Source organism: Wyeomyia smithii, chromosome 3 (assembly GCF_029784165.1).
Source record: "Wyeomyia smithii strain HCP4-BCI-WySm-NY-G18 chromosome 3, ASM2978416v1, whole genome shotgun sequence".
NCBI classification, from domain to species: Eukaryota; Metazoa; Arthropoda; class Insecta; order Diptera; family Culicidae; genus Wyeomyia; species Wyeomyia smithii.
The window spans coordinates 182,193,334-182,217,116 of NC_073696.1; the positions used below are offsets into that span (position 1 = coordinate 182,193,334).

At 37.6% G+C, this 23,783-nt stretch overlaps 1 protein-coding gene and 1 long non-coding RNA gene across 4 annotated transcripts in view; both read left to right on the forward strand.

Moving 5' to 3' along the window:
• Positions 1–1,221: 1,221 nt before the first annotated feature.
• Positions 1,222–16,584, forward strand: LOC129729512 (uncharacterized). The gene is made up of 6 exons (XR_008728684.1): positions 1,222–1,361; positions 1,416–1,593; positions 15,546–15,662; positions 15,734–15,975; positions 16,034–16,180; positions 16,235–16,584. It is a non-coding gene; the product is annotated as an uncharacterized LOC129729512 (long non-coding RNA).
• A 1,449-nt stretch (positions 16,585–18,033) lies between these two features.
• The window catches only part of LOC129733076 (mitogen-activated protein kinase kinase kinase 11-like), a 44,649-nt gene continuing 38,899 nt past the window's right edge, over positions 18,034–23,783 (forward strand). For all 3 annotated transcript variants that reach the window (XM_055694640.1, XM_055694642.1, XM_055694641.1), the window contains exon 1: positions 18,034–18,966. In XM_055694640.1, the coding sequence (XP_055550615.1) occupies positions 18,294–18,966 (673 nt within the window). In that variant the 5' untranslated portion in view covers positions 18,034–18,293. The remainder of the gene's footprint in view (positions 18,967–23,783) is intronic.

Genomic DNA, 23,783 nt, shown 5'->3' on the forward strand with positions numbered 1-23,783 from the left:
GTCTTTTATTTAAAAGCTGATAAGGGGAATAAAATTGTTATTTGAACAAAAATGATTACGATCAACAAATGTTGGAGAAAATTAATAATGGCCCATACAGGCAACAGAGAGTCAACCCTCTTACCGACATGGTGAAAAACTTTGAAAAAACTATCAAAGAATGCCAACCTATTTTTGGTGACGCTTTGAAAAATCTTCGTGTTTCGAACCCTACTCTTCCTAGAATAAAGGGTCTCCCTAAAGTACATAAACCTGGTAATGAAATGAGAGAAATCGTTTCTGCGGTGGGGGCACCAACAGAAATATTGGCAAAATGGTTAATCAAGGAATTTCAATCAATGCCGAAAAAATTTCCTAGTCGATCTGTTAAGAGCACAGGAGTTTTTGTTGAAAATTTAAAATCATCGGGGAGCATCAACACTGGCGAGATAATGGTTTCTTTTGATGTCACAGCACTTTTTCCGAGTGTTCCAGTGAAAGAAGCTATAAATCTTTTGGAAGATTGGCTTCTTTCCCTACAATGTGACAACCCTTGGAAAACTAAAGTACGCAGTTACTTGAAGTTAACTCGACTCTGCATGGAAGACAATTATTTTTCATTTCGTGGGAAATTTTACAAACAAACAAAAGGAGCACCGATGGGGAATCCTCTTTCACCTTTCTTATGTGAGCTTTTTATGGCAGATTTGGAAAATAAACTAAATGAAAAAGACTGCTTACCAGATCGTTGGTGGAGGTATGTTGATGATATTTTTTGTATTTTACAACAGGGGGACTTGGAAAGTTTTTTGGGAATTTTGAATGGTCTTCATAAAAATATCCAGTTCACTTTGGAAATTGAACAAAACAACAGGCTTCCATTTTTAGATGTAGTCGTTGTTAAAAACTCCAACCACTTTGAATTCGAAATCTTTAGGAAACCCACACATACTAAGCGGGTAATACCTAACACTTCTAACCACTTTACGTTTTCTGAGTTAAAATTTGCCCCAGTCGTTTACCTGATTAGGTATAAAATTCTTGGGGTTTCGCTATTTTCTCCACAGTCCAAATAAGCACTGACGAAGGCACTATGTCAGTGCCGAAATACGTATTTGCAAGTGAAAAGTGATAGAATTAAATAGTGAAAGTGAATAAAAAGTGAAAAGTGTAGTGAAAAATTTTTCTATCAAGACGCTCGAACGTAAGTGAATATTTTTTTTTGTTTTTCACTCCGTTAAATTCTGTTACTCCAGTTTATATATTATTGCCGTATTTTTCGCGAGAGTTTATTCGAAACTATTTAATAAACGTAAGTGCAACGGGTGAAGAATTCATGAAGGAAGGATGGATGAACCGCGGGATCAACACGGCGAGGCGACGTAAGTTTTGCTATCACTCATAACTATAACCCTAATAAAAATAAACGTTTGTAGGCCGATGGTTTCGAGGAGCCGCTGGAAAATTGCCTGGAGTGTTAAGCAGGCGGAACGCCTGAATGAGTTATTAATCAACCATCAACAAATCACACAGCAATTGCTTAAATGTCAAATCATTTAATTGAATGGTTTATATCAGCCGGAGTGCGGGCGAATAAAATTTCCACCGAATTAGGTGAGACGCCAGCTTGGCGAACAGAGATGATTTCGGAACACACTTGGTGGACCCTGATATACTGTTTAGCGGAGGAATACCCGAATTTTTTTAACGTTGAATATCAAGCTGATCTCAGATGCCGGGAAACTGAAAATTTTTATTGCTGATTTATTTAACCATCCGGATAATTGGTAGTCCGTGATCCATGAGTGTGCGGAAATGGTTTGTCATGGACAGCACACACGTTTACAATCAGGTGTTGGTTGAGGAACTTTGCCAACAACCTTAGGATGGTTTATTTATCATAAAACGGTTGGCCCAGCAAAATACTAAAATTCTCTCCCCAATCACCCAAGTTCCCCACACTGAGTGACGCAATAAAAGAACATTCCGTATTGAAAGAAGATCATTCCCTGGTCGACCGTCGAGGCGAATAGTTCGGCTTCTCTTCGATCTGAGTTGGACCCCACCAGTTCCTACTGGTGGGACCATTGGAAGACTTGGAAGCCGTTTGGGTGCTGCCGATAGTGGAGGTATGGTGTATCGTATATTAAGCGTGTCTGTCTGAGTAGCGTATGGGTGTGTATGTGTGGGTGTGTGAATAGCGTGTGTGTATGTGTGAATGGCGTGTATGTGTGAATGGCGTGTATGTGTGAATGGCGTGTATGTGTGAATGGCGTGTATGTGTAAGTAACGTGTGTGTGTATGTAAAAGTAACGTGTGTGTATGTGTAAGTAACGTGTATGAGTATGTGTGTGCGGTTTGTGTGTGTGTGTGTGTGTGTGTGTGTGTGTGTGTGTAAGTAGCGTGGGTGTGTCTGAGTAGCGTGTGCGTATGAGTAGTGTGTGTGTGAGCAGTGTGTGAGTGTGTGAGCAGTGTGTGTGTGTGTGTGTGTGTGTGTGTGTGTGAGCAGTGTGTGTGTGTGTGAGCAGTGTGTGTGTGTATGTGTGTGTGTGTGTGTGTGTGTGAGAGCAGTGTGTGTGTGTGAGAGTAGTGTGTGTGAGTAGTGTGTGTGTTTGTGTGTGTGTGTATTACGTGTATGTGTGTATAACATGTGTGAGCAAAAATGCTTTTATCCGACGTAAATATATTTATGACAGAATACTTGTATACTGCCGGTACCAGGATAACTGTCCCATAATGAAAAACAACATGTTGAGAAAACGGCGATTTAGTAGTACCCGTGAATTTTCTGATTTCCAGCTATTTTAAGCAATTTCACTCAAAACCAATGACCAGAACAGTTTCATGGCACCATAAGTTTAACGTTGAGAACAAAAAACCATGGATGGAATTGGTTTTACGTTACATAATTCGAGAAAAACAAACAATATGGGACAAAATATGCGGGTACATTTCAAAAGTACTCGCATATTTTGTCCCATCACATATAAATTCAACCAGCAACCAGCAGTATCACTAACAACGTAGATTGTACTACAGAAAAACAACATTAGTATAGTTAATTGGATGATATACTTCTATATGCCCAAAGTTATCCGATATACACTAATCTGGAGCAAAATTATTTGTTCGCGTTTGTACCACTATGCAGTGGGACTGTAATGCGGGAACTTTCAATATGGGACCAACACAACTTGGTATTTTTTCCATGTTTTTCCAACAAAAGTATCAATTTCAGATTTTTTCGGAAAATATGATAACAGTTAAGTCGATTCCCGATGATAACTTAAAAGTGACAAAAATCATTATGGGACAGTTATGCGGGTACCGGCAGTATAGGCAACAAATTAATTATTTTTCCTATAAGTACTTCAATTGGTATTTTATGATAGCGACGATAATTTTATGCTAGTTATTTTTAGCACTGAGCTCGTTTGGCGTTTATTTGTAATATGGGACTGACCAAAATTCATATTTTTCTAATCAATTTAGCAACAAAAAGCTCTTTCTTGCGATTTTTTGAGAGCACCGGGTATGTGAAGAAGTTCTTGAAGTTTAAGCAAAAAGTGATTAGAAATTACATGGGACTGTTATGCTGTGGTTTATGGCAGGTTTATGTGTTTTTTTTTGTGAAATGTTCATGGGTTTTTGTGTATGGTATTTGTACGTTTGGTGTGTGTCATATACTATGGCTACGGCAGATTTAAATTTTAACACCCACCATTGGCCCTGACGACTCTGTTTATATTGGTTTGGTTTTTACTTGCGAAAGTGAAGGAAGGAAATATTTTTGCTTTTCTTTTCACACATAAATTAACAATTGCATATGAAAATTCGCGTAGGTGCGAACAGCCTTAAAAATCTCTTTTACTTGTGTCAGGGCCAATAGTCCCACGGCCAGCCTACGTTTGTGCACTCAAGCACATACCCTTTAAATTTTTACTACAGAAACACAAAGTGGTCCTGACAAGTTCAGGGCGTGGCGTTATTGAATGTGAAATTGCCAGATGGCTTTACCGCAGAACTTTTTTGCTTTTTAATTATTTTGAAAATAGATATATTAAAAAGACTACACATAGCGCAGGTGAAGCTATAAGAGTTAGAAATGCACGTTTTGAGCCGAAGTTTTAGTTGCTTAGACTCATTACTTCGTGTGAACGAAAAAAAAATTGGATTCTAAGACAACGTTTCTATTGTAGTTTTCGGGAAAATAGTTTAAGTCAGGTTTTTTACGCGGGGGATGCGTTCCAAATGTGTATGGAACCGCGTGAAAAAAGACTAAATTGAGTTGAAAAACTAACAAGTGGTCATTTTTGAGGCCTAAATGCAATATCATAAATTTTCAGTATTTATACCAAGAATTGTGATTTTTTTTAAAACTAATATATGATTACTTTTGACCCGAAACAAAAAACGTGATTGAAATGAGGTCGATAGGTAGTACAGTACCTTTTCGATTTTATCACGGTTAAAAAAAAAATTACCGTGAATTTGGCAAAACCGTGAACTTAGCGAAATGATAAAAATTGAATTTTTTGTGTTGGATTCAATTGAAATTTATGATATTTTGAGTAAAATGATGCACTTGCATAGTTGAATGGAATATAAGTTCAAGAAACAAATGAATAAACAAGAAAAGGTTAGGTTTTGATATTTTTCTCCATTGAATTTTTACGGACTTTCTCACGACTATTATACATGCAATATCAATATGATTTGTACTGCTCATTCTTTAGCATAGCCAGCAGAGCCTAATTTGTGGAAATGTGTGTGTGTGTGTGTGTGTGTGTGTGTGTGTTTAAGTAGCGTGGGTGTGTAAGTAGCGTGGGTGTGTCTGAGTAGCGTGTGCGTATGAGTAGTGTGTGTGTGAGCAGTGTGTGAGTGTGTGAGCAGTGTGTGTGTGTGTGTGTGTGTGTGTGTGTGTGTGTGTGAGCAGTGTGTGTGTGTGTGAGCAGTGTGTGTGTGTATGTGTGTGTGTGTGTGTGTGTGTGTGAGAGCAGTGTGTGTGTGTGAGAGTAGTGTGTGTGAGTAGTGTGTGTGTTTGTGTGTGTGTGTATTACGTGTATGTGTGTATAACATGTGTGAGCAAAAATGCTTTTATCCGACGTAAATATATTTATGACAGAATACTTGTATACTGCCGGTACCAGGATAACTGTCCCATAATGAAAAACAACATGTTGAGAAAACGGCGATTTAGTAGTACCCGTGAATTTTCTGATTTCCAGCTATTTTAAGCAATTTCACTCAAAACCAATGACCAGAACAGTTTCATGGCACCATAAGTTTAACGTTGAGAACAAAAAACCATGGATGGAATTGGTTTTACGTTACATAATTCGAGAAAAACAAACAATATGGGACAAAATATGCGGGTACATTTCAAAAGTACTCGCATATTTTGTCCCATCACATATAAATTCAACCAGCAACCAGCAGTATCACTAACAACGTAGATTGTACTACAGAAAAACAACATTAGTATAGTTAATTGGATGATATACTTCTATATGCCCAAAGTTATCCGATATACACTAATCTGGAGCAAAATTATTTGTTCGCGTTTGTACCACTATGCAGTGGGACTGTAATGCGGGAACTTTCAATATGGGACCAACACAACTTGGTATTTTTTCCATGTTTTTCCAACAAAAGTATCAATTTCAGATTTTTTCGGAAAATATGATAACAGTTAAGTCGATTCCCGATGATAACTTAAAAGTGACAAAAATCATTATGGGACAGTTATGCGGGTACCGGCAGTATAGGCAACAAATTAATTATTTTTCCTATAAGTACTTCAATTGGTATTTTATGATAGCGACGATAATTTTATGCTAGTTATTTTTAGCACTGAGCTCGTTTGGCGTTTATTTGTAATATGGGACTGACCAAAATTCATATTTTTCTAATCAATTTAGCAACAAAAAGCTCTTTCTTGCGATTTTTTGAGAGCACCGGGTATGTGAAGAAGTTCTTGAAGTTTAAGCAAAAAGTGATTAGAAATTACATGGGACTGTTATGCTGTGGTTTATGGCAGGTTTATGTGTTTTTTTTTGTGAAATGTTCATGGGTTTTTGTGTATGGTATTTGTACGTTTGGTGTGTGTCATATACTATGGCTACGGCAGATTTAAATTTTAACACCCACCATTGGCCCTGACGACTCTGTTTATATTGGTTTGGTTTTTACTTGCGAAAGTGAAGGAAGGAAATATTTTTGCTTTTCTTTTCACACATAAATTAACAATTGCATATGAAAATTCGCGTAGGTGCGAACAGCCTTAAAAATCTCTTTTACTTGTGTCAGGGCCAATAGTCCCACGGCCAGCCTACGTTTGTGCACTCAAGCACATACCCTTTAAATTTTTACTACAGAAACACAAAGTGGTCCTGACAAGTTCAGGGCGTGGCGTTATTGAATGTGAAATTGCCAGATGGCTTTACCGCAGAACTTTTTTGCTTTTTAATTATTTTGAAAATAGATATATTAAAAAGACTACACATAGCGCAGGTGAAGCTATAAGAGTTAGAAATGCACGTTTTGAGCCGAAGTTTTAGTTGCTTAGACTCATTACTTCGTGTGAACGAAAAAAAAATTGGATTCTAAGACAACGTTTCTATTGTAGTTTTCGGGAAAATAGTTTAAGTCAGGTTTTTTACGCGGGGGATGCGTTCCAAATGTGTATGGAACCGCGTGAAAAAAGACTAAATTGAGTTGAAAAACTAACAAGTGGTCATTTTTGAGGCCTAAATGCAATATCATAAATTTTCAGTATTTATACCAAGAATTGTGATTTTTTTTAAAACTAATATATGATTACTTTTGACCCGAAACAAAAAACGTGATTGAAATGAGGTCGATAGGTAGTACAGTACCTTTTCGATTTTATCACGGTTAAAAAAAAAATTACCGTGAATTTGGCAAAACCGTGAACTTAGCGAAATGATAAAAATTGAATTTTTTGTGTTGGATTCAATTGAAATTTATGATATTTTGAGTAAAATGATGCACTTGCATAGTTGAATGGAATATAAGTTCAAGAAACAAATGAATAAACAAGAAAAGGTTAGGTTTTGATATTTTTCTCCATTGAATTTTTACGGACTTTCTCACGACTATTATACATGCAATATCAATATGATTTGTACTGCTCATTCTTTAGCATAGCCAGCAGAGCCTAATTTGTGGAAATTGTGGAACCGCTAGATTTTATAATTTTTGAAACCACGCTCTATGAGGATCAAACTGTAGGGATTTTTAAGTAGTTAACAGATTTTCTTTCTAAACTGCCCGAATAACATGTAATTTTTGCTTCAAAGTCAATGAAATACGTATTTCACGGTTCATTTTTCTCAAAATTATGACACAAATTATTTGTAACAGATATGACACTTGGTTGCCTCAGAAAATTGATCAAATACATTGAGTTCATAAAACTAAGACACAAGGTACAAATTAAAATGATGTTTCGAATACATTTTCTGCAACTGGAAGTACACTATTCTTGATTTGAAGTTTTTTTTAAAAAGCGTGATAAAAACGAAAAAGAAAACGTGAGAAAATCGAGCGTGAATTTGGCGAGTAGTGATAAAAACGACTGTTGATAAAAGCGAAAAACCACTGTACCGTTTTTTAGTTATTAAGAAAACCAACCCGCGTAAAAAACCTGACTGTATTCGGGAAAATATTTTCGGAGAATAACTTCCGGGGACTTAGGACATTCTAAAAAAAATCTTCCAGAAAAATGATCTTCAGTGAATCAGTACATTCGGGGAAATATCTTTTGGAGAAACAGGTTTCGGAATAATGGTTTTCAGGGAATTGTTATACAATCATTCAAAATCTAATTTGGAGCGTTTCCATGCCAAATGATCTGGAAATTCGAAAAAAAAATTAAATTTTAATTAACAAAAACAAAGTGTTGAATTTTTTTCAACGAAACTAGAAGTTATAAGGCAACTTTTTATAAAAATGAACTCTTTGATGTCAAAGAATAAATTGTGTTATATCGGTTATATATTTTGAAAAATCTATGTTTGTTGCTGGAGAACTACAAATAACTTACGAAAAGGCGTATTTTCATGAAAATCTTATTTTTAAAACTTTATATTAAAATATCTTAAAAACGGATACATGTAAAAAAATTGTTGAAAAACGCGTTAAAAAATGTATTTTCAATTCATTTTTATTAAATGATCGTGACCAAACATTAAACATTAACATTAAAAGAGTAAATTCTTAAAAATGTAAATTTATAAAAGAGTAAGAGTAATGGACAAAAAATTTTCAAGCATTCGCGGCTTGTGAAATTTTTTGTCCATTTACTAAGGTTTATCCAGAATCTACTTCTATAGTTCAATATTTTTAGATGGTATTTTTCATTTTTAAATTAACAAATACGTATATTAGCTGTCTTCGTAATATAGTGAATGTAATTGTTGGTAGGTAAATGAAATACCTTTTCAACCAAAAAATCTAAAATGACAATTTATTTTTAGAGAAAGATTCATATAATAAATTTGATTTAATTAGAAATAAATAAGACAAAATCATTCATTATAATAGCGTAGGTATTGTTGAATTTGAGAGATTTTTCTGGGATTTGGTTTTTGAGGAAGTAAAACAACGCTTGTTCTGTGTCAAATGAATGTTTCTAGAACAAAAAAGAGCATTACAGGCACAATATCGCCAAGGAACAATTCCACCAAAAATGTACCAGTTTTCATATATTTTTTAAATTGTCATTTTCGATTTGGCTGAAACATTTGGCATTGAAGTTTGTATGCGCAAAAGATGCTATTCTGTGCTATTGGTTTATTTTTTTTGAACCACGAATCATTTTTGAAATGCTATGTAGGGAAGGTATTGATTACAAATATGTTTAGAACAAAAACGGTTTGTTTGATCGGTGTGACATCTTCGGCAAAGTTGTAGGAAACAATTTTGTCTCTCCAAAAAAAAATTCACTATTAAAAAAACAAAGTTGAAACAAACATTCAAAATCAATTATCTAAAAAGCTCATTTTTGAAACATCTGATTTTTTTTTTCATAAAAACTACAAAAGACATGCTAAACATTGATGGAGAAATGAGAAACGAAAAAGGTGAAGTTTCCCAAAAAATGGAAAAAAATTAAAGCCAAAACGGTTTGGTTCATTAGTGCGATATCTCCAGCAAAGTTGTAGATAGTAATTTTGTGCTTCCAGAAAAAATATACACTGTGAGAAAAAAGGGTACGTTTTAGAAAGAAAAAAAAAAATATAATTTAAAACTGAATATCTCTGAACACTCACTCTCCATGAATCTATTTTTTTTCCACAAAAGCTACACGTTATAAGCTAACTCAAAATATATACCTGAACATGGAGAAATAAAAAATAGAAAAACTTAAAGTTGTGAAATAAAACAAAAAAATACCAATCAAACAAACCGTTTAAATGCTAAAAATATTTTTTTATTGAAAAAAGACTCAGCACAGGAAATAGCAAATAGTAAAAAGGAAATAGTCGCGACGTTTGATTTCTGTCAGCACAAAACCCGGGACATTCAAGTTTTGAGACTGTGTTCCGCGCGGATTGTCTAATTATGATAAAAATTTTTAGCATCTGAACGGTTTGTTTGATCGGTATAGTTTATTCGGCAAAGTTTTTTTTTTTATTCTCGCTTATTTTCCGTCGGTCTAGTTCCGCCACTGTTGTGGCCAATCACCGACGCCCAGGGAGGCGACTCCACACCCAGGACCCTAACTCACGACCCGTTTATTAACGGATCGGCGCCAACGGCTTTACTTCCTCATGCGATGGAAGGCGTGATCCCAGAGATGTTTCGCCTCAGAAAATCTCCCGGTGTCGGCTAGGATTGAATCTAGACCAGTTGGGTTGGTTGTGAGTGGATCACGCCACCTCACAACCATCGACACCTATATCAGCGGTGGGATTCGAACCCAGGCGTCGAGCGTGGTTGGCGGAGACGTTACCAACCACACTAGGCCCCCGCTCCCCATTCGGCAAAGTTGTAAATAATAATTTTGTTCTTAGAAAAATATACACTGTAAAAAAACTGAACTGAAAAAAGACAAAAAAAAATCAGTTTCATTTGATTTGATTTTTTTATTTTCATTTTCTCCAAATTTAGTTAAATATTTTTAGTTAGCTTATAACGTGTAGTTTTGTAGAAAAATTCATATTTATAAAAAGCGAGTGTTTTGAGATACAGTCGAATCCCTCTATAATGACACTTTTTATAGTGACAAATCTCGCTATAGCGACAATCTCAACAGTCCCTTCTGTTTTATACTAAAATTTTTCGTTTTATTGCGACATTTCGCTATCACGACCTTCCTCTATAACGGCATACCAAAACTAATACTTGTCATTTTTTATTGCGACAATAGTACAGTCGAATCTCTCTATAACGACATTCTCAACGGTACCTTTTGTTCTACATATGCAAACATTTTTCGTATTATTGCGACATTTCGCTATAACGACAGTCCCTTGCGTTGTTAAAGTCGATATAAAGGGATTCGACTGTATATAATTTTTAATTACATTTTTGGGGTCTTTTTTCCAAAAGATACCCTTTTTTTCTCACAATGTATATTTTCCCGGAAGCACAACATCAAGATAATCAACCTCGGCATAAAAAACAGTAATGGCTGCAAGCGTTTTAGGCGAATTTCCTTCGTTGGAAAAACACTACAATTAGCTCTGAAACAATAAAAAAGGTAAATACTTGAATACATTCATTATCAGTAGAGACAGTGGTAATTCGCGGCAAAAAATTAAAAATTCGCGGTTATTTCGCGGCTACCTACTTTTCTGGAAAACCCAATGTAAAGTAATTTTTTTGGTAGAAACGAGGAACAACTGTTTTATTTAATTTAATATACGGTAATTTAACCGTACGATTCATGATTTCTTTGCATTACAAAAAGTAAAACTAAACAAAAAGTACAAACTGTGTCAAATTACGTTTAGTCTTATTTTAGTTTCGGCAGGTCCGTATTAATTGTTTTACTGGCTAACGCTGCGTTCCGTATATACCGAGTTTCAGGGAATCGCTAAATATTTTTCTGCAAGCTGTAAAAGTACAACAAAATGTCAGCGATTTGAATACCTACCAAATCATCTCACTGTCGAGTATTTTAAAAAAATGCTCGCTGGTTCAGCTTACAACTTCGATTTTAAGGCTGCATACTCTGCATTGCAGTGACCTGCAATCGCCAAAATTATTGCTCGAACCGGATCTAGTAACCGTACCGTCCGAAGACAATTCAACCCAGGCTGATAAAAAGACGACGCGTTGCCATCGAGGTGCCCATTAATCTTTAGCTTTATCCGTGTTGCTGATTTTCATGAATTTCGCTAGTTTTTAAATCGAAATGCGTCGTGATTGACATAGCATGCTGCTATTTTTTATAACTTTCGCGGGTTTTTGTAAATTTCGCGGCCAATGCTGAATTTCGCGGGATTCGCGGCTTCCGAGAAATCGCGATTAACCACTGTCCCTAATTATCAGATAACAATTTCCTAAATGATAATTCTAAGGACCTCTGATGAAGTGTTAATTTTAATTGATTATTGTAGTTCATTAATTCAACTCGCTATTAAAAAAGTGCATTCTAGTGTCAATATCTAGATCGAAATACGTTACAAATGCAACTTAGGGCATCCTTAACGGTGCGCTTCTATACCCCGTTTGGCAGCGCTCTATCATCACTTCACACCGTACCGGTCGCTGCTAAACGCGCTAGAGAAATAGTAGCCGAGCTTCCGGGAAGCATCGCGCTCTCAAATTTAGCAGCCCGATAACCGCGCTGCTAAAGGTTTATGCTGGATGAAATGTCAAATTGAAACGTTAGCAACGACCTGTGTGAAAACGGGTGAGTGAGCAAAATAGCCGCGCTGTACACAGCCGCCATAACAACTTAAATGGTACCGCACTGTTAAGGATGCCCTTAGGGGGCTAAAATCGATACAGCTATTGCTGAAAAAATCGAAATAGTATATCGACCTACACTTTGTTACGAAACTTTTGAAAGACCCTTCGGATCGAAATAATACAGCACAAGACCTTTCAAATGCAACCGCAAGCTTTCAAACCGGTCCAGGCTTGGCTCACGAGATGAAACTGAGTCGTTTCATATTTATAACAGACTAGCTGACCCGGCAAACTTCGCCCCGTCAATTTGTTTTCTTTATTTGAAAATTTTTAAACATTCTAAATTAATTCCTCATACATTTAAAGATTGACCTTGCGATATGTTTATAGTCTGCAAACGCATGACGCATCGGATATTAGATAGGTTGTAACTAAAAGAACAAATCATTTAAAATGATTGGTTTTATCATATAAAAAAAACATTCACGCGTTTAGGCTTCAGTACATCATATTATTTCTTTGAATACCTATATTGATTGGTATTCGGTAATTTTAAGCTGTTTTCCAGAAACATGAAGTCGTCATCATGTCTTTCAAAATGGGATGTGGAGTAAATATCGAACCTATGGGCGTCATTCTGGTTTTGGGGTTATTGGGTGATAATCGGTCAGTCGACTGTTTTCCAGAAGCCGAAAGTCGCCATCTTAAAATTTAAAATTGTATCTGGGGTCGATTTCTTCAGTATGCAGCATCCCAATTTAGTCATTATCGGCTGTTTCACGAACACTGGAAGTCGCTATCTCAGATTTTGAAACGGTGTTTTAGACCGATTTTTGGTTTTCATGCATCATACCAATTTCGGACATATCCGTATTGGGTATTTGGTAACTTTCGGCTGTTTTTAAGAAATCAGAAGTCGCCATCTTAGAATTTAAAGTAGTGTTGGAGATCAATTTTTCGCCTTTGTGCATCATTCTGGTTCCGTAGATACCCATATTGGGTGGCATTTGATCGATTTTTTTCCATACACCGGAAGTCGCTATCTTAGAACTCAAAATGACACCGGCGGTCGATTTTTTGCTTCTATGTATCATCCCGGAAATTCGGAAACACTCATAATAAGTGATACTTGGTAACTCTCGGCTTCTTCCCAGGAACCGGAATTCGCCGTCTTAAAATTCATATTGATGCCTAGGGTCAATTTTTGACTTCTGTGCATTATTCTGGTTTCGGAAATACCCATATTGTGTGGTATATGATCAATTTTTGCTGTTTTCCATCGACCGGAAGTCGCCATCTTAGAATTCAAAATCACGCCTATGGTCGATTTTTGCTGCTATGCATCATTCAGGTTTCAGGAATACCTATATTGGGTGGTATTTAGTCATTTTGGGCTGTTTTCCAGAAACCGGAAGTTGCCATATTAGACTTCAAAATGATCTTGCGGTTGATGTTTTGCTTATATGTATCATTAAAATACCGCAAACACCCATATTGGATGGTATTTGGTCATTTTTCGGCAGTTTTCCGAACACCGGAAGCTGCCATCTTAGAATTGAAACGGGATGTAGGGTCAATTTTTTGCTACTGTGCATCATCCCGATTTCGGAAACACCCATACTGCTGCTCCAAGCATAACTGTCCCAGCGTCCATAAGGTTTGCACAGAATATGGGACAGTTATGCTTGGGCGGCAGTATATTGGACGGTATTTGATCATTTTCGGCTGTTTTCCTCATCATTTAGATTTCGGAAATACCAATATTGCGTGGTTTTTAGTCATTTTTGGCTGTTTTCCAGAAATCGGAAGTCGCCTTCTCAAAATTAAAAATGTCTGGGGTCGATTTTTTGCTTCTATGCATCATCCCGATTTCGGTAATACCTATATTAGTATGTATTTGGTCATTGCCGGCTATTTTCCAAACACTGGAGTTCGCCATCTTGGATTTCGAAATGACATGTGGTATCAGTTTCTGGCCCTAGTCATTATTATGGTTCCAGAAATACCGATGTCGGATGGTCTTCGGCCATTTTTGGCTATTTTCCAGAAGCCAGAAGCTTCCATCTTGCATTCAAAAATAGCGTGTGACGTCGATTTTTGGCGATTGTGCATCATCCCGATTATTTTAGGCTGTTTTTCGGAGAAATTAAGTGGAATGTCTGCTTCATTTGTATGGGAGCCTTTCCTCTCCCTTCCCCTTCCAGAAAAGGAAGGAGTGTCAAACTATCATAGAAACATTTCTGGTCCCCAAAAACCTTCACATGCCAAGTTTGGTTCCATTTGCTTGATTAGTTCTCGAGTTGTGCAGAAATTTGTGTTTCACTTTTAAAGGTCCCCTTTCCTTCAGAAGGAGAAGGGTGTCGAACCACCATTGAAAGATGCCTTGCTTCCAAAAACCTTCACATGCCACATTTGGTTTCGTTTGCTTGATTAGTTCTCGAGTTGTGCAAAAATGTGTGTTTCATTCGTATAGAACCCCTCTCTTCCATAAAAAGAAGGGGTGTCAAACAACCATGAAAATATTTCTTGCTCACGAAAACCTCTACATGCCAACTTTAGTTCAATTTGCCTAATTAGTTCTCGAGTTGTGCAGAAAGTTGTTCATTTGTATATGACCCCTCTTTTTCTGATGAGGGAGGGGTGTGGAATCACCATGGAAATACTTCTTGCTCACAAAAACCTTCACATGCCAAACTTTGTTCCATTTGCTTGATTAGTTCTCGAGATGTGCAAAAATTAGTGTTCCATTTTTATGAGACCCCTCCCTTTCAAAAGAGGGAGGGGTGTCGTACCACCATGGAAATATTTCTTGCTTCCAAAAACCTCCACATGCCAAATTTGGTTTCGTTTGCTTGATTAGTTCTCGAGTTGTGCAGAAATTTGTGTTTCGTTTGTATGAGACCCATCCCTTCAAAAAGAGGGAGGGGTGTCAAACCACCATGGAAATATTTCTTGCTCACAAAAACATTCAGATGCCAAATTTGGTTCCATTTGCTTGATTCGTTCTCGAGTAGTGCAGATATTTGTGTTTCATTTGAATGAGACCCCTCCCTTTCAAAAGAGGAAGGGGTGTCAACCTCGAAACTATTTCGTGCTTCCAAAAAGTTCCACTCTCCAAATTTGGTTCCATTTGCTTGATTAGTTCTCGAGTTGTGAAGAAATTTGAGTTTTATTTGTATGAGACTCCTCCCTTCAAAAAGAGGGAGGGGTGTCAAACCACCATGAAAATATTTCTTGCTTCCAAAAACCTTCACATGACAAATTTAGTTCCATTTGCTTAATTAGTTCTCGAGAAGTGCAGAAATTGTGCGAAGGGGTGTCATACCACCATGGAAATATTTCTTGCTCCCACAAACCTTCAAATGCCAAATATGGTTCCATTTGCTCGATTAGCTCTTGAGTTTTGCAGAAATTTGTGTTTCATTTGTATGGGACCGCTCCCTTCCAGGAGGGGGAGGGGTCTCAAACTATCTTAGTCACCTTCCCCGGCCCCTAAAATCCCTACATACAAATTTTCACGCCGATCGGTCCAGTAGTTTCCAAGTCTATATGGATCAGACAGACAGACAGAACTGCATTTTTATATGTTTAGATGGTCTGAGAGGTCTGTTTAGAAAGCTGCTTTTTTGTAACGAATATGAATGATTTTATTAAACCTATTGCCTTTTTTTCTTTTTTAGAACATGCACGAGAGGCCCTAAGAAATGGAAAACATCTTACTAACCGAGAAATCAGGATTCAGATTGAACCACGCGATAACGTGGATGCTCGCATTTCCCCTGATAAAATGGATAGAGGTATGTATCGAAAAAACTCACTTTTATTTATCTATCTTTAATTTTTTTTAATAGTATTTCATTTTTAACAGGTTACGATACATTTTCATGTTGAGAAGTTTGCCAACGCCGAACCGCACGTTGTTTGATGCCGATATGAAATGAAGGGATCAATATCAAAAGCCACCTGTGCCGGTTCTTGCACGTCTGATAGTGACGTCAGGGAGTACAATGATGAAGCCAGCCAGATCAAACAGTATTTGGAATTGCTGTTTGAAATTCAAGAGGACAAGTACAATTACGATAACTATGTGAAATTTCTGGTTCATGCTTAGTAAGTGTGTAGTTTTTCTTTACATTCATGCTTTTTAATGATATCCCTACATTCGCAGTTAAATGTCCGGCCTGGATAAAACTCGGCTAAATTGCGGCAATCGGACTCAATCTGGGATACGTTATTCAGCGTACGAGTTGCATACCAACAAGGGTCGTGCCATTTAGAACACCTTTTGCGAGGATTATTTGATGAAAACTAAAAAGTAGGATTTACGAGGTTGATAATCTGGCTATTTACTAATTTGTTTTCGTTTTAGATTTTAATGCGTTCAAAAAGATTGGTGCAAATGGTTCAGCAGGTGGTCGAAATTCTTTCGAAGAATATGGAGAATTCGTACAATGAATACAAACTGCTTGGCGAAAAGCACGAAGATGTCGCGAGTGTCGTTCCGTGACTTAAGGTTATAAAGGAAGTTGCGACGGTGAAATCTCCGGCTCCGGAACTGGCTGTGAAGGTATGGCTGGAACATTTAACGTACCTGCGTAGACATGCTTCCTTGCCTTATGAGTAGGAAAAAAAAACAGCCCAATACAGTGAAGTGTTTATATTTCATTTAAATTATATCGCTGACTCGTTAATAAATAATGGTATAATTATTATTTTTAATGTTTTGATTTTTATTGGAGAAAAAAAACCCGAAATTTTTCTATTTTTTCTGCAGAAATTTTTAATGCTTGAGTTGGGTAGTTTGAACTTAATTTTGGGTAATTTTTACTAGAAACCCTGAACTCATCATTGTGTACTTTTAACCCAACTTGTAGTTCATACCGGACTACCCAATTTTGGGTACTCTGCATTTAACCTAATTTTATGTAGCTGCAGTAATGGTCCGAATTGAGTAAAAAGAACTTAATTTTGGGTAAATTTAGTTTTCTGTGTTTGAATACGCAATCTTTGTATGAATAGCATTCAGCAAAGACACAAACCAGCATATGTCGCTTGAAATTAAAATATATTAGGAAAATGTCTTGAACATTAAGCCGTCACTAATTTGCAGAGATGCCAGGCTTTTTTTTGGCAAGTCTGTATAATCCATAAAAATGTCTGTATAAGTCTGTATACCGCTGCGAAAAAAAGTTACCGATACATTGATACCTAATTATTTGTCGACCTGTCAGGTTGTTTTGTTTTATTGCTTGTTTTGATTGTTCTTTTTCGAGTCTATCATAGTTGGTCGATTAATCGATAACTAATTTATCTTTTAAATCTAAGTAACACATAGAAGTAAGAGTCTTTCCCGTGATAAAAACCGTCGTTCGTCGTAATGTAGCTAAACTGATACATGATGGCAGAAGTCTCGCGGTTATAAAAATTGTACCTTCAAGGTTTGGGACATTTTAAGCAATTCTTCAACGTTGGATATTGCTCCGAATAGAACAAACGGTCTTTTCACCAATATAACCTGCATGGCAATCGATCGAGACAATCCGCTGTTTGTTACTGGGGGCGAAACAGGCAGATTAGTGCCCACGGGGCCGATAAAAACCCTGATAGCCTGACTCGATTCCCGTTGTCATGATTTCACTCTCAAAAACGCAAGATTAATATGTTCAGCGAAGTGTTCAGTTCCTAGTTCACTTTTTCCAGCAACGGCTACAGTGACTTTTGGTTTTTGTGTTCGTTTTTTTGTGTATACTGGTAAAACCATTATGTAGAATATCAGATGTCTGTGTTATATCTGTATTATACTAAATGTCTGTATAAAATCTGTAGGCTTATGCGTGTCTGTATCGCAACACAGAAAGTCTGTATAATACAAATTTGTCTGTATATCTGGCATCTCTGCTAATTTGCAAAAAAAGTCAGAATTGCCAACTGCTAGAGCGAAAACTTGCTGTCAACATGCAGAAGTGTAGCCATTTCACACTGTATTTACTAAGTTTAATATAATTCATATTTTCGCAATGCAGGTAATGCTATTTTGCTCTTTTAATTATTTGAACATATTAAAGAATATGCTTCATATGCATTGTGTTTGTTATATTATAGGAAAGGTTTCATCAAGAACATAATGTAGGTAGCACAAAAACTGAATTATCCTCACTCTTCGGTATTAAAGAATATGGCACCACTGGTGTCATGAATGGCAGCTAAAAACAAGAAAAATATTGCAAATGATGTAGTTTTAGTCAAATAAAGTGCTAATTTCCGCTTATTTCAACAGTTTAAATTGTGTATCGGTACATCTTGTGTGTTATTGCAAGTGCAAATCAAATCCTTTCAATTGGATGGCGGTGTTGTGCGTGGGAAGCGTTTATGTGATGCTTACATTGTTTTGATCGGTGTCGCAAAAACATAAAAAAATTGTCGAATGAATGTTGATGGTTACGGGTAGACGGAATCAAAATAATCCGGGAAATTTGACCGTAATGTCGGCACTGTGGACTGCTAGGTATGACTATCAGGCTCAGGGTGACGATGAGCTCTCGCTGCGCGTTGGCCAAATCGTCTACGTCCTGTCGATGGACAGCAGTATCTCAGGTGATGAGGGGTGGTGGACGGGCAAGATTGGCGATAGAGTTGGGATTTTCCCATCTAATTTCGTCACCAATGAAGACCCAGGGGTACTCAATGTGCAGCCAGTTGAGATCGAGTATGAAGAGCTTGATATGAAGGAGGTAATCGGATCGGGAGGTTTCAGTAAAGTTCACCGTGCCTTTCTCAAAGGTGAAGAGGTCGCCGTCAAAGCCTCCCTGCCGAATGAGGATATCGATGTGACACGTGAAAATGTTCTGCAGGAGGCTAAACTTTTTTGGTCCCTGAAGCATCCTAACATAGTGGCCCTGCGGGGGGTGTGTTTGAATCCGAAAGTTATGTGTCTTGTGATGGAATACGCCCGGGGAGGACCACTGAATCGGATACTGGCTGGCAAGAAAATTCCTCCGGATGTGTTGGTAGACTGGGCGGTGCAAATAGCTCGTGGAATGAAGTACTTGCACTGCGAGGCTCCCATTTCGGTTATCCATAGGGATTTAAAAAGTTCGAATGGTAAGATTTTATATTTATTGTTCAAGTTGCTTTTATTGTTTTTCATGACGGGTTTTTATCGGGGTTTAGGTAACCAGTGCAAACAGTTCAGTTGAACAATGATATAAAATTTTCGAACAATATCGAACGTAAAGCGTTATTGATACAGTTTTTTGATACTACGCTTTTGTTTTTTCCGTTGGTCGAAAATTATTCGAGTTTCTAGATCGAAGTTGTACGTACCAATTGGATTTGGTTTCGCAAATCAAGTGAACGTTGTTACGTTTATTGAACGATTTTTCCAGTTTAATTTATTAGAATTTGTTATCGGTTAACTTAAAAAAATCACTTTTTTTTAAATTTTGCATATGTAGAATAAAAGCTATATCTCCCAGACGGTCTCGAGGTACAACACTGGCCTAGCAAGCCAGTCGTCGTGAGTTCGAGTCTCGGCTCGGGAAAGACTGTTAGTGTCAGTAGGATTGTAGCGCTAGCCCCGCAATTGTCCTGTACACGGAACAGTTGGCTGCGAAGTCTGTGTATAAATAAACAGAAGATCAAGTCCGAATCGGAATGTAGCACAAGTGATTTTTTGTATAAAAGCAACTTAAAAGTTTTGTTTCCGCAGTATGCCGCGGTTGTGACTGTAGTTGATACTGTCCGCTGTAGCGTAAAACTGCGCAAATTGTCGCTTCGGTGAAAAAACGATAGCAGATTTTCTTATTATTTTTTTTTAAACTTGAAATTTTATCTGGAATTAAATTTTATCTAACACATAATACTCCATCGATAAAAATTTGCGTGGTCGACTTTTATCCATAAATATAAAATTTAATATAATATATTAAAATTCGTGTTGTCGTTTTATTTTTGTAAGATTTGGACCACTGCGACCATTGTTTTGATCTTTTGTGGTAATGTGTTGTCATTCTTTCGTCCAATGATTAATGCAAATGCCTCAATTCCTTAACAAGTACAACTTCTGCTTAACGTTGTTATGCTTGTAAAGCTACAATATCGTTGTTTAATTGAATTGAAAAGATGTGAACATCACGTAGATTATTTGAACTACGGAATATCTTCGCTTCATGATTGGATGCGTTAGTCTGAGTGCATGTTTTTTATTTCATATCGGTTGGGATTCAAGCGCTGTCGAAAATCTGGGTTCAAAATACAGTATGAAACTACCAAAAAAATCAGGTTAGATCAAATCGATGTTTCAGGTCAGCAATATCAATCAAACCGCAATATTATCTATAGGAAGGATGACCGTAGAGGCTCGAGAGAAGGATTCTTAAACAATTATGTTTGCCCGAGAATATTTCACTCGCAAAAATAGTCTATAAAATACTGATCATAATACATTCAATCACCTTTTTATTTCCACAGATTCAATAGTTGAAACTTATGTTGGAAAGGTGAAAAGTAACCGTGAAAAAACTTCCAAATGAAGTAATATTTCTATTGAAGAAAACAATTGTTGAATCAGGAAAAGCTGATAATGAATCTGATTACAGTTATAAAAAAGAAGAAAAAGAAGAGGAAGATGATGAAGGAGTAGAAAATGATTATTGTTTTGGTTTGGAATTAGTTTATATTAGCTGTGTTGTTTTAATTTTAATGAAAAAACATGTTTTTCGCAAAATTTGGTTGATTTGAAGGGTCGTGCAAAAACTACGTAATCTTTTTCAGTAAGGAGGACGTCATGTGGCGGTGGTTGTGGTGAAAGATCATATAATTCTATTTAATAATATAAAATAGTAGAGGGAGAAAGTGTCAAAAAATCATATAAAATTAGGTCACGTGCTTTATCAACGGACTATGCGATCCACCAGATAATACTAAGAACCTGGGCGGACGAACAAATGTCGAACGACTGGTTGGAAGGCCTCATATGCCCTATCTATAAGAAGGGCCATCGATTGGATTGTGGCAACTATCGAGGGATAACGTTGCTCAACTCCGCATATAAAGTGCTCTCCCGTATCCTGTTCTTCAGATTGAGACCGTTAACGGAATCCTTTGTTGGCGAATACCAGGCTGGTTTTTGACAAGGGCGTTCCACGACGGATCAAATCTTCACCCTGCGACAGATCCTCGATAAGTTCCGGGAGTATAACTTACCGACTCACCATCTGTTTGTGGACTTCAGGGCAGCATACGACTCAGTGAAAAGAAACGAGCTGTGGCAGATCATGCTGGAACTCGGTTTCCCTACGAAACTAATAAAGCTGAGTCGTATGACACTGGAGGGATCAAAATCGTGCGTGCGGATAGCTGGCGAGACATCAGCCGCGTTCGTAACGTTGGATGGACTGAAGCAGGGGGATGCGCTCTCCAACCTACTGTTTAACATCGCTCTTGAGGGTGCAGTACGAAGAGCAAACGTCCAAAGAAACGGTACGATCATCACGAGATCTCACATGCTTCTTGGCTTTGCGGACGACGTCGATATCATCGGTATCAACCGTAAGGCCGTGGAGGAGGCTTTCGTACCTTTTAAGAGAGAAGCAGCGAGATTGGGACTTGTCATTAACTCTGCTAAAACGAAGTACATGGTAGCTGGCAGAGAGCGTGGGAGTCCCCGTGGTGTTGGTGCTGAGGTGGAGATAGATGGGGAACGATTTGAAGTGGTTGACGAATTCGTTTATCTTGGTACGCTTGTGACATGTGACAACGATATGACCCGTGAAGTAAAAAAACGAGTTGCAGCTGCGAACAGGGCTTTCTACGGACTGCGTAACCAGCTAAGGTCCCGTAGTTTGCAAACTCGCACAAAACTAGCGCTGTATAGGACGCTGATACTCCCGGTGGCCCTTTACGGACATGAAGCATGGACACTGAAGGAAGCTGATTGACGAGTGCTCGGAGTTTTTGAGCGTAAAGTTCTGCGATCGATACTTGGCGGTATATTGGAAGGTGGAGTGTGGCGCAGACGCAAGAATCACGAGTGGTACCAGGTATACAAACATGCTGATATAGTGAAGGTAATACAGCGGGGCAGGCTTCAGTGGGCTGGACACGTAGCCAGGATGCCTGACGAGAGAGCCGCCAAAACTATTTTAAGTAGAGAACCAGGAAGAGGCCGTCGACTCCGTGGTAGGCCTCGCACGCGGTGGATGTGCGCGGTGGAAGAAGATGTACGATCTGCTGGTGTACGGGGAGACTGGAGAACGGCTGCCCAAGACAGAAGAAGTTGGACATCTCTAATTCGTTCGGCCCTAGACCGGTGAACGGTCCGTTAGCCAAAAAACGCAAACGCACGCTTTATCAACGGCCCAACACAAAAATGGATGCCGGATTCGTGTTCAGCACCTCTAAATTATAAAAATACTATATTTTTGTTGCATTTATCGATACTTGTTTGCTTGGCCAGCCTTTGTATGAAGTCGCCACACTATGCAGTGAGGTGGTGTCTCGAGTGCATCATTTCTTATGGTTTAAGAAATAGGTACCAATATTGAAAGGTATTTGAACATCTTACATTTTATTTATTTATTTCTTTATTTTATTTATTGAGGTTTTAACCGATGGTCATTCGCCTCAACATTTTATTAAATTTTACGCTTGTTACCCAAAACCGAAAATCGCCGTCTTGAATTATAAGGTCTATACTGACGACTCTTTTTGCCGACATCCATAAAGTACGGGTTAAGAAAATCGTGAGGATTTGTGACGTAGGAGGGAGAAGGAGTATATTTTTGGGTGACAACATGAAAAATATTCAAAATTAAAAAATTGACTAAAAATATTGTATAGTATACATTCAAATCCCTCTATAACGACACTTCTCAGAGCGACAAATCTCGCTATAGCGACATTCTCAACAGTCCCTTCTGTTTTATACTAAAATCCTTCGTTTTATTGCGACATTTCGCTATAACGACAGTCCCTTGCGATGTCGCTATAAAGGGATTCGACTGTACCTCTTTTTATTCACTTCCTTTTGAATAACAATCAAACTGAAACTAATTAGACAGAAAAACAACAAGAAAATTCTGCTGAAACTGGTTGCCTTGAGGTATCAGCAGAAAGTCCTGACTCCGCACGTGTCTGACGCAGTGTTGCCACATTTTCATCTGTACTGGGAGCTGCGAACATAGTTGTTTATTTTGTGAACCTGTGAAGAAAACGACTTTAACGACATTTGTTCATTGTTTTAAGGAAGCTATTCTCTGGTCTCTGGAGTCAGGTTCGTCTAACCTTTTCTAGTCATTTGAAAAATCTGTACTTATCAGTACTTTTTAACAAAAATCTGTAAAAAATAGTAAAAAAATAGTACAGAATCTGTACCAAAAAGAAAAACGAAAAAATCTATACGGTTCCAGAACAATTTGTACAATTGGCATCAATAGTCTGACGAGCTCGAGTTGTTGCATAAAAATTACAATGGACATGGAAGAAATTTAATCAAAATTTGCGTGACGTAAAGCTGAAGCTCACACAAGGCAACGAAGTCGTCTTGTGTTGCACACGACAGCTCATTCTTGGGCATGTATTCTGTTTGTTTGGACATGACAGTCTTGTTTGTTCATTTTGAGGATGTCCTGTTGATTTGGCCTGCGCTGTTGACAGCTGCTGATCAGTTGCGACTGTCATCGATGATATTGGACTCGCACTCTTTCGTTTCTCCTCTTTCTTAGGACGATGCCATCATAAATACGAAGCAAACCGTTTCATACACGCAAAAGTTCAAGTCTTGTACAATCAATATGTGATTCGCACAAATTTTGCACAAAAATCGCATAATGAATGTGTGAAATGCATAACGCAACAGTCGTACTGCGAATACATTGACATAGATTGAAATCAGAATATATACACGAGAACCGTGATGT